At 40.0% G+C, this 14,318-nt stretch overlaps 1 protein-coding gene across 5 annotated transcripts in view; it reads right to left on the reverse strand.

Moving 5' to 3' along the window:
* BDP1 (B double prime 1, subunit of RNA polymerase III transcription initiation factor IIIB) overlaps positions 1-14,318 on the reverse strand; it is a 55,108-nt gene that overhangs the window by 12,251 nt on the left and 28,539 nt on the right. For all 5 annotated transcript variants that reach the window (XM_037373074.1, XM_037373077.1, XM_037373075.1 and 2 more), the window contains exons 25-34: positions 13,817-13,935; positions 11,018-11,234; positions 9,752-9,969; positions 8,391-8,787; positions 5,156-5,272; positions 4,838-4,874; positions 2,981-3,064; positions 2,106-2,337; positions 1,150-1,307; positions 351-492 (exon numbers count right to left, since the gene is read on the reverse strand). In XM_037373074.1, the coding sequence (XP_037228971.1) occupies positions 351-492; positions 1,150-1,307; positions 2,106-2,337; positions 2,981-3,064; positions 4,838-4,874; positions 5,156-5,272; positions 8,391-8,787; positions 9,752-9,969; positions 11,018-11,234; positions 13,817-13,935 (1,721 nt within the window). The remainder of the gene's footprint in view (positions 1-350; positions 493-1,149; positions 1,308-2,105; positions 2,338-2,980; positions 3,065-4,837; positions 4,875-5,155; positions 5,273-8,390; positions 8,788-9,751; positions 9,970-11,017; positions 11,235-13,816; positions 13,936-14,318) is intronic.

Raw genomic sequence — 14,318 nt, forward strand, 5'->3', positions numbered from 1 at the left:
AGTATGACCAAGCAGGAAGCCTTGCAAGCTCATTAACATTTCCAAGTTGTTCAACTCCTTAACATTTTGTTTCACATACAATTTCATGGGAGACAATTAAGCAGCATAGGGATTACTAAATTCTGAACCAGCAAACATAAGTTGATGTTTTACCTCCAAAAGCTGTAGGACAACATGCAAGGAGAAAAACCTTAAAAATAAAAAGTCTAAACCGTACACTTCTGTGCATAAACACACACTACCTGTAAGCACACTGTTTCCATCACAGACATGTACTACACATGCACTTCAGCTGCATATTTTAAGAGACTTTAGGAATGAAGTCAATATTAACTGATGATTCTTCCTACCTCTCAGTTTCATCTACTTGCACGGTAAGTTCCATACTTCTAGCAGCAAAATCATGAAGAACTGAAGAATCACCTGCAGCTGGTCTGACCTGTTCTAGTTCCACCTTCTGCATTTCTGCGGTACCTCTCAGGGTTGTATACTCTAAGATATGTAAGAATAAAAATCACAATAGCATTTTGTGTGTATGCATATACATATGTATATTATTTTTACATAGAAATTTTTTATATTAAAATGCATATATATGTAGATGTGTATATATAAACACACTACAAAATTACTAACAATATTGCTTTACATATAGACATGCATATTTATGCCTTACATAAGTAGGCATACATATCTCATCTTGCCTTTGGTATGTTGTGCATTTTGCCAATGACTTGAAGGTAACTAAGAGTTTGAAGACCATATTTTTTTATAACTGTTTTAAAGAATGCTAAAACAATTCTGTATACCTCCCATTCTGGTTTTAATAAAAGGGAAAGACAATAATAATAGAAAAAAAAAGTACACTATATTATACTGTATTTTTGTAATTGGCAGTCCAGTAATTTTATGGCTTTCCAGGGAATTTAAGACCTGCACTGAGAACATGCTACTCAGATTACATTTAATTTTATACTGAAAGGTATGCTTATTTGTATCATAAATGGATGCCCTACATTACAGTGATGATGCATAATTAGTGAATATGAACAGAAAGTGAAGGCTTTCAGCTTAGTTTCATTTCTTGATGAAATGTAAATCCATCAGAAGAAACCATTTTCAGAACCCTAGGATAAGAAACAGGCTTACCACTTTGAACTTGCTCTAGTTGTTCCACAAGTACATTTGTATTAAATGGCTTCTGAATTACATTTTCATCTGACCTCAATACTCCAAAGGCTGGCTCAAGCTTCAGGTGTCCGTCTTTTGTCAGTCTCATACTATTCACCATAGGCAAAGAGCTATCACTGCAAGTAAAAAAGGAAAAATGCCATCAATATTCTTGATTTTTGACAGTTGGTGCAGAAGAGGCAAGAGAGATGGAGTAGATGAGATGACAAAAAGCTGAAATACAGGCTGCAGCTGATAGAAGAGACAGAACACTATTTGGCAGAGCAAAAATAAAAAACATCTGGGAACTGGAACAGCCAGGGATACTGCAAACTAGGATATTCCTTATCTACAGAAAAAAATGAGTAATTGAAATATTGAAGATGTACAAGAAGATCAGAAATTTAACACTCATCACATGGTAACAAGTTCTGGTTAATAATATAATAAAAGAACCACTGGACTTAAATTAAGGTATCTTTGACTATAATTTTTTCCGAGAGTTAAAAACCATAATGATAGATCAACCAGTTCCTTTGTTCTGAATCTTTGATCTGCATCCCACAGTAGCAGTGACACTTAAGCAATTTGCCTTGGCTTAATTAGCTGTAAAGTACTTTGGGAAAATCAGCTTGGTAATTAACAGTGATCCATACCAACTAAGTCTGAATATCACTTTCTCCCTCACCAGGGTAAACAACTTCAGGAGTGAAGAACAAGTTCTACATCCCCAATATTATACACCAACACTTCACAAAAGTCATAAAAGAAAGATAAGAGGGGTTTTCCAGATTACATACAAAATTACATAAACTGAGAAACGTTTGGTAAAGCAAGACTGCTTGCAATTCAATAAAAATACCGGAAATAACCTAGCAAAACTAAGCAGTGTAGGAGGATCTCTCTCCCTAAAGAAAATGAAGTAGTTATTTAACCTGTTATCTGTAGCATTTTTCTCAAAATATTCTTCAACATCTATTCTTGTGCCAGTGCTTTGATCCTCTAGATTAATGCTGCTTCCATTCTCAGATGGGACCAATTCCTTGGTAGAAGAGTCTGAAGACAGTAAATACTGACTAGAAGTTGTATTTTGTTTGGAGTAGGCATGGGTTATAAGGCTACTGGCCATGTCCAACTCATCTTGAGTGGGTAAGATGTGTGTCCATTCTGGTTAGAACAATAAACAGAATAGAAAAGCATAATTTAAAAGACTCAGTTTGGCATGTACATAAAGCTATTTTACACATGTTCAGCTTCAAACCTCATTTCACAAAGTCTGTGTTCTCCAACGATGCAAACTCAAACCCAGGTAAATGCAGTCCTAGGATCACACGTTTGATCGTAAGAATGTAACATTCAGCCAATGAAAGCAGATAATAAATTCTAAATAAAAGTCCATTAAAACCTAAACTAAACCCAGGTAATTTCAGGTTGTAGCTAGTTAGGTGATAAAAAGCTATGCTTCACATTAAAGGCCTGAGTTACGGTTATTTAAGCCCAATTCCTTTCTTCTGTCCAATTTATGTGACTCGGTTAATTCAAACATGTCCATCCTAAAACAGGTCTCAGAAACATCTTTCTAGCACAGTGATGCAGTTGGCAGCACCAAGTAAGGTGCCTTACTTTTTCCAGCCAACCTGCACCGCCTAGTTTGACTATGCATTACCATCAGCAGGACTAAAAGCATAAAAGTCTTTTGACCTCCTACTACGCAGCAGCATACGGAAGAGTTTTGCAGCCACTGCTCCATCCCTTCTTAGGTGGGCCCAGAAAGTACAAGCAAAGCTTTGTCCCATAAATCAGATCATACCTTCAGTGCTTGTTTTTAACTGGAACATTGGATCACCCATTGCAAGTAAAGTCATGGCAGCTTCAGCGCTTCCATCATTAGCTCCTGCAAAGTTGTTAACAAACATTAAAAGTCAAAACCACGTTAACAAGAAATCCACTTACTGATATCCAAAAAGCATTTGGCACTATCATCAATACAGTGGAGTATGTATTTTTTAAATCGTTGCCATTCATAGATCAAGATGCTTGTTGACAAGACAGCAACTTTCATCCACTAAATACAAACTACAAAAACTATGTAAAAACACTGAGCAGCAACATTATTCCCTTTAATTGTGTACTGGGTAAGGTGGCAAGGTGTTGGCAGCAGCAGGGGCTACCTTGGACACAGCCAGCTCCAACTGACCCATCACAGGACACAGCTGAGCCTGTCAGCCAAGAAAGTGTCACCTTTCGGAAATGTATTTAAGAAAGGGAAGAATGTTGCAGAGCAGTGAAAGGTGAGGGGAAAAAGTGTCAGAAACAACCCTGCAAACACCAAGGTTGATAAGGAAGGAGGAGGAAGAGGTGCTCCATGTGCAGGAGCGGAGATTCCCCTGCAACCTATGAAGGACACCTTGGTGGAGCAGGTAGATACTCCCTAAAGCAACTGCACCCTGTAGAGGACTCATGGTGGAGCAGAATTATCCTGAAGGATTGTACCCCATAGGAAGGGCCCCACAGTGGAACAGGGGAAAAGCATGAGCAAGAAGAAGCAGCAGAGATGAAGCGTTAGGAAGTGACCACAACTGCTACTCCCCACCCCCCTGCACCACTTGTGGGGTGGAGGCAGAGGCGTGGGAAACAAAGGCATGAAGTTGAGCCTGCAAAGATGGGGAGGGATTTTTGTCTTTGTTTCTCACCATCCTACTCTATTTTGTTTAGCAACAGATTAAATAGAGTTTTCCCCAAGTTGAGCCTGTTTTGATTCGTGATCTCCTTATCTTTATCTCAACCCAGGAGCTTTTCCGTTTTGTTTTCTCCCTTCATCCTGATGAGGAAGAGGAGTGGGAGAGCAGCTGGGTGGGCATCTCACAGCTAGTCAAGGTCAGCCCACCATAAATGGGAAAGAAAGAGCTAACAGTTTAATCACAGAAATCCATAACCTATATAGTGTTGATCCATATCCCAAGTTTAGACTCCTGCTTGCTAATCTTTATCCAGAATACATCCCTTTGCCTATCACTAACTAGTCACATCCAACAAAACATTTCCAGTCTCCAAAGCTACTGTACTGAAATAAACTGAAAGAACAAAGCAGACTTCCCCTCCTTCATCTGAGACAGTATCTCACTCAATTTTCAGTGGGCTACATCCTAGGAAGATGTATTTAAATTTAGAAATGAAAGTTATTCTAAAAATTAGTAGACCTGTAATTGTACCATCTCACATGGAAGGAATATTTGCTTCTGTAAAACTGGGATCACAGTCTGTCACACCTGCTTTTTTACCAGTTGAGGATATCTAAGTCGGAGACCACATTGCTGACAAAGCTGTGAATCTGCCCACTCTCTGTATCACACAGTCACACATCAAGAAAGCACTTGCAAAGTTTCCTCTTCTGGTACAACTAACCACCATAGGAAAGCGATAGGCTATACAAAAGACACATTCTGACCCTGGGAAACAGAACCTTGCAATACTTGACAGAGAGCAGTAGAAGACTACTGATAGAGAACAGTACGAAAAAAAATTGTTTAACTTTCTCCAAACATAAAAGCATCCAGCATCGCAAGAGCAGGTGTTTTTTATAAGGTATATAAACTTCTAGCAAGAATAACTACATATTGGTAGCAAGTTAACGGGAAAGATATGAACAAGATTGTTTCATATCTACCTTTGTCCACCTCTGGATTTTCATGTATGGTTGTTTCCTTAAATAAAAAGAAAAACAATATCAAAGTTCCATATAAAATGACTCCAAAATTTTAACTTAATTCTTGTGGGCAAGTGCTCTGCCCAAAGGTTACCCTGGCTTTGAAAGAGCATTTTAAAGGCTAGCAATATTTACTCACATAGTTTTCCCATAGCTGTGTCCCTCATATCTGTGTGGGACAAGTAAGAGCCTATTAAGCTATACTGTTAGAAGCAGAAATGGCAGACACTGTTGACATAGCTTTGTATGTGCCATGAAACAAACAAACAAAATTCTTACTGATGTTAAGGTGTTTACTTTTTCCTCCCTCTGTACCATTGGCTGGACAGATGCATGAGAGAGACTTTCAACATCAGTAGCCACCTGCACATCTGGTATATTCACAGATATTTCCAGCTGTAAAAATAATTTAAAAAGTATGTAAGTTCATCAGCCCCAAAAGAAAATCTGTCAAATGCAAATTTTTGTAAGTCACACATACTTATCAGATCTTGAACACTTACCCAAAATCAAGTCTTATATTACATACTTTCTGCTTTAAGGCGGCAGCAGTTGTATGAACTGGAGGCAGAAATAGTAGTGCTGCTTCTAACTAAATAGAAGCATGAGACAACCTAAGACCTTGTTTCTAGTTGGTTACTACTCTACCAGACTAAGTTATGTGGCTGAGATCTTTCATGGTGGCTATTTACCTCAACTGGGTTTTGTTAAATTTTCACACTTTTTCTGCTTTTTAAGTCTGCAGGAAGGAAAAACAGTTCAGCCTTTTACCAAAGTAAGAGGAGGGAATACACACTCCCACACAAAGACACCTACCCATCCACCATTTTACCTGTAATTTTTTTTTCTTCTTTAACACCGTCCTTTCATTTAGAACTTCAGACACTTGACATTTTCAGAAACAAGGACTTGAAATTTGGCAGAAAGGTTACAATATTACTGATGAGGTTCTTAGGAAAAGCACTGCTCAATCTGGGTAGCTTTCAAAGGCTTGCACTTTTACAGATACTTTCCAACTGATCTATTTAAATTTGGTAACAGCTGAGTCCTCAGGTATCTAACCATATCCCTTAGTAGTACTCATGGCTCCTGTGCGTTAAAGCAGGAAACATGAGGATCGTCCCCACACATAACATATTCCACATCTTTGAAATTAAGGGATTCAGCAAAACTTTCTGTGAAGCAACTTAGCTGTCCATTATTGTTCTAGAGCAGGGGTCCTCAAACTATGGCCCGCAGGCTGGATACGGCCCCCCAGGTTCCTCAATCCGGCCCCTGGTATTTACAGACCCCCCTGCACCCCACCCCCCCCACCCCCCCCAGGGGTTGAGGGGGGAAACCAAGCAGCCGCAGATGGCTGCCTGCCACTGCATCCGCGCCGGCCCCCTGGTTAAACAGTTTGAGGACCCCTGGTCTAGAGCCTCCATCTAGTGTTTTGACTGAGCTTTCAATTCTATTGCTGTTTCACCCATAGAAGAGAGACAGTGTGATTAATTCAGTAGACAAAAAAGCAGAATTTCAATGGGAGAAAAGAGGAAGATGACTAGTAGTATCAAGAAAGAACTGGAGTGAATGGAAAGAGGTAGTGACAAAGATCTGAGGCATGAGACAAAGATCTGAGGCATGAATGGAACAGGTCAGATAAACAGATTTGGAACGGGGGGGGGGGGGGGGGGGGGAGGGGGGGAAGGTGTAAGAAAAAAGAGCTGTGAAGACACAGCACTGAGATAAAACAGGCTAGAAGGGACAAAAACCCCCAAAGTTGTCACACTGAACAACATGGAGGGGGGGGGGGGGACCAGAAAAATGTCTAAACCTTTAAGCACAACGCCTTTCAAGGCCTTGAACCGAGTCCACTGATACCAAAGCTCAACAGTTCCCTGATGACAGAAAAGTGTGCCATTTCCTCTCTAGTGACTGGTCTTAATAGATATGATACCAGGTCTTGTTATAGTCTTATAGTCTCAAGTTTTATACTAGTCTAAGAATACAATTAAAACATAGGCCTGTACCCTAGGCTTAAAGTTTCCAACTCTGCAAGAGGTCTATGGAAGAGTCAAAATGCATAGCTTTTGCGGGAGAAAAAAAATAACACAAAAAAACCCCTGACAAAAGTATGGATGGTCTCTCATGGACAGCAGCAGGGACTGAGGCCCATAGACTTAGCAAAGTAGGAACATCCCCAATTGGACTGCAGCCCATGGAGGACCCACCCTGGAACACTGAAAAGGAGTGGAGTGTGTTGCCATATCAAACTCTACAGCCTGAATCAAAAGGACAAGGGCTGGAGATTTTAATGGATATACATTTAAATTTTTTTAAACCCGTTATCTGAGTTGTATGCTCTAGTAAGTACAACACGAATTGAGGGAAGACAAGCCTCACAAGAAACCAGGCAAGTGCAGCAGTGATCAACTTGAGCTGGCTTTGGTGCCCAAAAACTCAACACAACATGCTGCCTCTCCTGAGCAACCACGTAATATACAGAGCCCAAGCCATGGACTAAATCGCTCAAAGGACATTTGACAGACATTTTAAGGGGGTGGCTCACAGACCAAGGGAATAATATCCATGTATATATCAAAGGACAGGAGGAGAAGTTGTGGTTAATAAGGATGTACTGTATAGTGTAGGACATGAGCATGTTACAAATGGTATGAAATAAAGGGTGAAGATTGTACTGGGTGTGGCTAGGATGAAGATAATTTTCTTCATAGTAGCCTACATGCTGCTGTGTTTTGGATTTATGACTACAACACTGTTGATATCAAACCAGTGTTTTTGTACAAGCAGCGTTCAGCAACAACAATGCCAAAGCTTGTGTTTTCCTACTCTTTGCCCCAGCAAGTAGGCTGGGCTGTGCAAGAGGACAAGAGAGCACACAGCTGGCACAGTTGACTCAAACTGAACAAACGGATATTCCCTATAATATGATTCCTTATTTTGCTTTGCTTTCACAGGCAGCTTTTGCTTCACCTGTTAAACTGTCTTTGTATTAAACCATGAGTCTTACCCTCCTTCTATTTCCTCCTTGTCTCACAGGACAGGAAAGTGAGCAAGTGGCTGCACGTATGCCTGGCTGCTGCTCAGGTCAGCCCACCACACAGCTGAAGCTTCTTAGCGAGGGGTACTCCACACACATAAACATCTCCCTTATTCTCTCATTTCCTAACACTCAAATGTAAAACTGAAATGCTCCATTTGTTCCACACTGGGCCTTAAAACATGTAGTAAGCGTGGTAATCTATGCCTACATCCACTCCCAATAAACAAACTGGTGAGCACCCTGCAGACCTATATACAGTTTGTAAACATAACTGGACCTTCAACTGAGGTACTGTTCTATTCAAAACCAAATATATGTGCCAAGTAACATCCCTGCTACTCTCAACACCATTCTTAATGGATCAGACTAAATTGTGACAAAATTCAAGTACTTGGAGATGCAATTATGGTAAAAGCTGTATAAACAAACAAAACAAAGGTACGTATGCAGAACCCAGCTACATGATACCTCCTCCATGGTTTCCTCTATCTGAACAGGAACAGGTTCTGGAGATCGAAGACTTATAGGAACAAATACTGGAGCTTTGTTTACTTCCTCTGGTGGAAAGCATTCATCTTCATTTTCAGGCTCAAAGTCATCTGCCTCCTCCTCCTCCTCCTCTTCTTCTTGAGAAGCCCAGAGGGTCACCAAGGTTGTCTTTGAACTTCTGTGCTCCTTGCCAGATTTCTTTCTATGTGTAATTGTCAAACTTTTGCCTCTAGGAGCACTCAGTTTAACTTCTTGCCTTTGATTCCCCTTCTCACTGCAATCAGCCTCACATTCAGAGGCAGAAGCAGCAGCAGTTCTTAGCTCTGAGACATGCTTTGGCAGCTCTACCCATTTTGATGACCTTTTGGACTGCCTTCTAAAAAACAGAACAAAAGCATGATTAAAAAACAATTAAGTCCAAGGTGTTCCAAAAATAAAATAAAAAAATCAATGAATAAAACCTGATCATTGTGACCAACAATACAACCTATTTACTTCCTAATGTATAGTGACAAAAATGCATCCACATGCCATTTAATCAGAAATCCTAATTTCTTCATGTATGCACAAAGTACTGATGGTAAATGTGTATTGAGCAGTTTCAGAGTGTTGGAAAACTGCACAATCAAATTTACAAAATACAGAATTCTTTGATTAGAATTAATTAATTCTAATGGTTAGGCTGAATTAACTTTAATTTGGAGGGATGTGGAAATCACATGCTTTTTGCATCATGGAAACATTTCCAGTTCTCTTTTGCTACAGCTATACCGGAAGCCCCAAACTATGATAGTTTAGTTGATCAGACTACTGTCTAGAAACTAGAACTGTTAGATGATAACTAATTATCTGCCCCGGTTTCTCAGACAGCAATCACTTCAATAATCAGTGGCTTACTCTTCCCTCCTCAAAATGATGTGCACGACCACTCTGGGTACCGAAAGTTATTCTAAGCTTCCCCCAAAAAACATTCTCCTTGATAAACTGGCAGAGAGGGAAACAAACAGCAGCAGAGGACACTTCCAGCCCAAAGTTTCTGTTTAGGTTAATTCCACAACCCCTGTGCCCCCCGCCATCGGTACTTCAAGGTCCTCCCTTTAAAATCAGGAATTTCTGTTGAAACCAAAGGTGAACCCTGGGATGGGCTGGTGGGAGTGCTGGCTGTGTTCATTTTATGAGACTGCAGGGCACGGTAAGATATTTTCAGATAGCAGACACAAGGACTAACATCCTGCATGCAGTCACATAACACATTGCAGAACTATGGCTAATGATTAAGTTTTTAAAACAGAAACCAAAGCCTACCAGTTGAGCTTACAGGCCAAAATTAGTTGTTTTACCTTGTGAGATTGTCTGAATCTTTTTTCTGAGAGGTAGAAAGCTGAAAATCATCTTCTTGTTCTATTTGAGTCTCACCCTCTGCTGATCTTTCTGAAGACTGGAGTCTACTATCCTGCCTGATTCTTTTACAAGATGTTTCTTCACCAGAGTCTGTAAAATTGTGTTTTCTTGTAGCCTCTGAGAAGGATGCAGCTTCCACTATGTTACTAGAGCTTTGCTGAACAGAGAAGACAATTACTACCATATTAAGTCCCAAACATTTTTAACTGGTTTTGGCAACAAAAAGATTCAAAGGACTAAATTTGAGGTTCTTGAAAACATGCTCAGCTGTCATCTCTGATAGCTTAGAACATTCTTCTCCTTTTTAATTTCAGGCTCGACAGCAGAAGCATCATTAGATGGTATTATCTATGATGCCTGAGTTCCTGGTGCTGCTGCTAGTTAATAGACTAAGGCCATGCTCAATTTATCAAGCACAGCAACTCTTCAGAAGCTGGAAAGATTAATAGGTAGTTTCAAAAAATTATTCATTTAAAGAACAATTTAAGGGATGGGAAAATTATTTTTTATGCCCTGGGAACAAACTAGGAAGAAAAAACTACCCTAGTTTACAGAACAGCGTTTAAGTATTATTAAAAACAGATACACAGAGAAATGTATTACAGAACATAAAAAACATCAGCAAGCACAGTTCTGTCAACTATGGATACCTGGCTAAAATAATACGTTAATTGAAAGATTTTAGTGATCCACCTAGAGAATAAGGAGCATCAGACTAACTTGGTTGAGGTGTCACAACTTTAGACAGAGAAGGAAGTAGTCTGGGCTAGGTTAGGTCTGTTGAGCAAGTTTAAGCAGAAAAAGGCCTGAACTTTGTTCACATACCTTTCGACTTATAAGTATACTGACATGGATTTTACATAGTATCTCATGTTAGAGAGCTGCCTTAATTTTCATTTTTTAATGAATAATAGACATTAAATTAACTGGTAACAAGTGTTAGTACGTGTTCATGATAATGCAGACTTCTGACTATATAAACTGTTAAATGTAAGACACCAGTGTATATTAAATATTCCAGTTTTTAAACTCCAAGTCCATTTATTCAGCATCATTTGCAATAGTGAATTAAAAAAAAAAAAGAAAGAACCACATTAACCTTTCTCAGCCATATAGTGGGTTTCTATGCTGCCACCTATGGTTCAGAGAACTTCAATTCAAGAACTGAGGCATAAAGTGGCTCAAAACGCATGATCAGTACTTACCAAGGATAAACCTGTTTTTTCTGACACCAAACACACTTCTGCATTTCTGTTGCCAGCATTGCCCTCTTCTCTGTTTTCACCTTCTTCAGGATAATCTCTTTTTCTAGTAACTCTCTCTAGGTTTGGCCTTGTGTTCCAGTGGGGTTTTCCCGCTTCATAAAAATGTTTTGTGTCACTCTGTTTACTTTCTTCTCCAGAACTTAATTTAACATTGGACCTAGGAAAATAGTTTTCAACTTTTACTTCTCAGGAACTACAAAATACACTTAGCCTTGACTTATATCAACTATTTAGTAACTTCCAGCTAGAAATGAACTTAAGTGTTCTGCATTTTTATCTTTTTAGTTCATGAAGTTTAAAAAAACATAAAGGAAGAAAAAACAATGCATAAAGGAGATAATTTTGCTTTTCTGCAGTAGCAGACATTTCTGATTACTTTTGGACAAGTCTTTTGGAATGAAAACAACATTAAGTCAGGTATAGCAGAAAGTTTCAGCAATACCACCACAGGTCCCCAAAATTAAGCAACCACAGGAACATTATAATCATTAGTTCTAGTGCTTAACTTGATACCGCTTTTAAACAGGATGAAATTCTTAGATCTGTTCAAGCACGTTCAGGATCAGTAAGACTGAAATCTTGGGCTTTGAAACTGATGTGTGGGAAAGGGCAAGAAGAAGGATCCAGGGAACTACAGGCCACTCAGCCTCACCTCAGTCCCTGGAAAGGTGATGGAACAACTAATCCTGGAAACCACTTCCAGACACACGGAAAACAAGAAGGTGGCTTGGAATAGTCAGCATGGATTCTCATGCAGAAGTCACAACCAATTTGATTACCTTTTACAATGAAACAACTGGCTCAACAGATGAAGGGAAAGCAGTAGATAGTGTCTACCTCTACTTCAGGAAGGCTTCCAAGACTGTCTCCCCTAACAGCCTCATAGGGGAGCTGATGAAGTGTAGGCTAGATGAGCAGACAAGGAGATGCACTGTAAACTGACTGAATGGCCACGCTCAGAGGTCTGCGATCAGTGGCACAATCTAGCTGGAAGCCAGTAACTAGGAGTGTACCCTATGGGGCCAATAGAGTGTCCAATCCTGTTCAACATTAATGATAATGATCTGGATGATGAGGCAAGGTACGCTCTCAGCAAATTCACAGATGAGACAGAACTGGGAGGAGGGTGGGTCACTGGGACACCAGAGGGTCACGCTGCCAACCAGAGAGACCTGGACAGGCTAGAGAAATGGGCTGACAGGAACCTCATGAAGTTCAACAAAGGGAAGTACAAAGTCCTGCACTTGGGGAGGAACAACCTCAGGCACCAGTACATGTTGAGGGCCACCCAGATGGAAAGCAGCTTGCCAAAAAGGACCTGGACATCCTGGTGGACACAAAGATGAACATGAGCCAGCAATGTGGCCTTCATCAAAGAAAGCTAATGGTATCCTGGGCTGCATTAGGAGAAGCCTCCTAATTAGGAGAAGCCAGAGGTTGAGGGACATGATACTTCCCCTCTATTCAGTGACAGTGAAGCCACACCTGGAGTACTGTACTGGAGCACCAAGAACTGGTCACAAAAGAGACACAGACATACTGGATAGAGTCCAGAAAAGGACTATCAAAAGTAAAGAGACTGAAGCATCTCTCCTATGACGAAAGGCTGAAAAGAGTTGGGACAGTTCAGCACGGAGAAACAGAAAGCCTGGTGGGGACGGATGAAGAAATCTCACCAATGTATATAAACACCTAAAGGGAAGATGTAAAGGTAGACAGAGTCAGGCTCTTTCTAGTGGTGCCCAGTGACACAGCAAGAGGCAACAGACATAAATGAAACAGAGGAGATTGCTTCTGAACATCAGGGAGTACTATTTCACTGTGAGGGTGAGCAAACACTGGGACAGGTTGCCCAGAGAGACTGTGGAGTCTCCATCCTTGGCAATATTCAGAAGCTGCCTGGACATGGTATTGGGCAACCAGCTGTAGATGGCCCTGCTTGAGCTGGGGGATGGACCAGATGACCTCCACAGGGGCCTTCCAACACTCAGCCATTCTGTGAAATTCCACCATCACAGAAACTAAAATGACTGTAAGGGAATGCCCCTGTCTTGTTAGCACAGAGACTCTGGGATTTCAGTGAAAGTTTTGGAAGACATTTTAAGCACAGGTGCAGAGACAGATGGGAACCAGAAGCTAATTTTAGAAAAGAGCAAAAGTAAATTGATTTGAGGCTGTTTGTCAGCTTACAACATAACCCAGAACCATTACATTGTAAATGGCGCTATCTCTGTCTCACACTGACATACATAAACAGCATCCACTCCACCAAAGAACCAGGACACTGCACATCATTGCATGAATTTCTCCTGCTCAAAAGAAAAAGTGAAGACACAGAATACTTCTTAGAAAGCAAGTTCATTTTATGTTACTGTACCTACCATGTCCCAATTACAAGTGAGTGCAAATGACAATGCTCAGTCTTCCTTTCAATGGTCCACATTTGTAGTGCATGGTACCCTAATAATGTATTACTGAGAAATTCAGACAGCTAAACTCTAACTACTTTCTTCTGCTCTCACCTGGAAAGTATCTTCTATAATGGAAAACAGCCTTGAGAAAAATTCTGCTCTTACATTACTTCAGCATGCCACCTAGCGACCTTCACAACATGTAGCATATAACAACCAGTACGGCTCAGAGCCCACACTTCAAAAAGCAAGTGCTGTATGAAAACAACTGGACAAATACACAAAGTTTTTAAAGAGCTTTTTTTCCTTTGTAAACAGCTAGCTTTACCTTTCTGTGGTATCCTGAATGTCTCCTACAGCATCTGTAGATAGATGATCTTGTTCTAGATTTATGTCTATATTGTCATTCTTGGCCAAATTCCCCACAAACAATACTTCCGTATCTTCCTAGGATTTGAGAAAAAAAACCCCAACAATATTAGCACAAAATACATCACCTGTTAAATAAAGCTGAGACAAAACATCACTTAAAAACTGCAAAGTAGTTTATGGCACCCATCACTGTTCTTTGCTCCTTTAGAGAAGGTATTTATCTAATAAAAACAGATACTGTAACCAATATAGTCTTCCACGAACAACCACCAAGGCGTTCAGAAGAAACCCAGAAACAGAAATATGGCATACAGGTAACGATTAATGTATCATGAGCATGACTAAAATTTCAAAGTTTAAGTGAAGTCTTTAGATTTGCTAACAGAAGTCTATATATTATCAATGTGTCATTAAACAGAATTTTAGAAGACCTCATATTAAACAATAATGTAATTCTT

This window comes from Falco rusticolus, chromosome Z, assembly GCF_015220075.1.
Source record: "Falco rusticolus isolate bFalRus1 chromosome Z, bFalRus1.pri, whole genome shotgun sequence".
Lineage (NCBI taxonomy): Eukaryota > Metazoa > Chordata > Aves > Falconiformes > Falconidae > Falco > Falco rusticolus.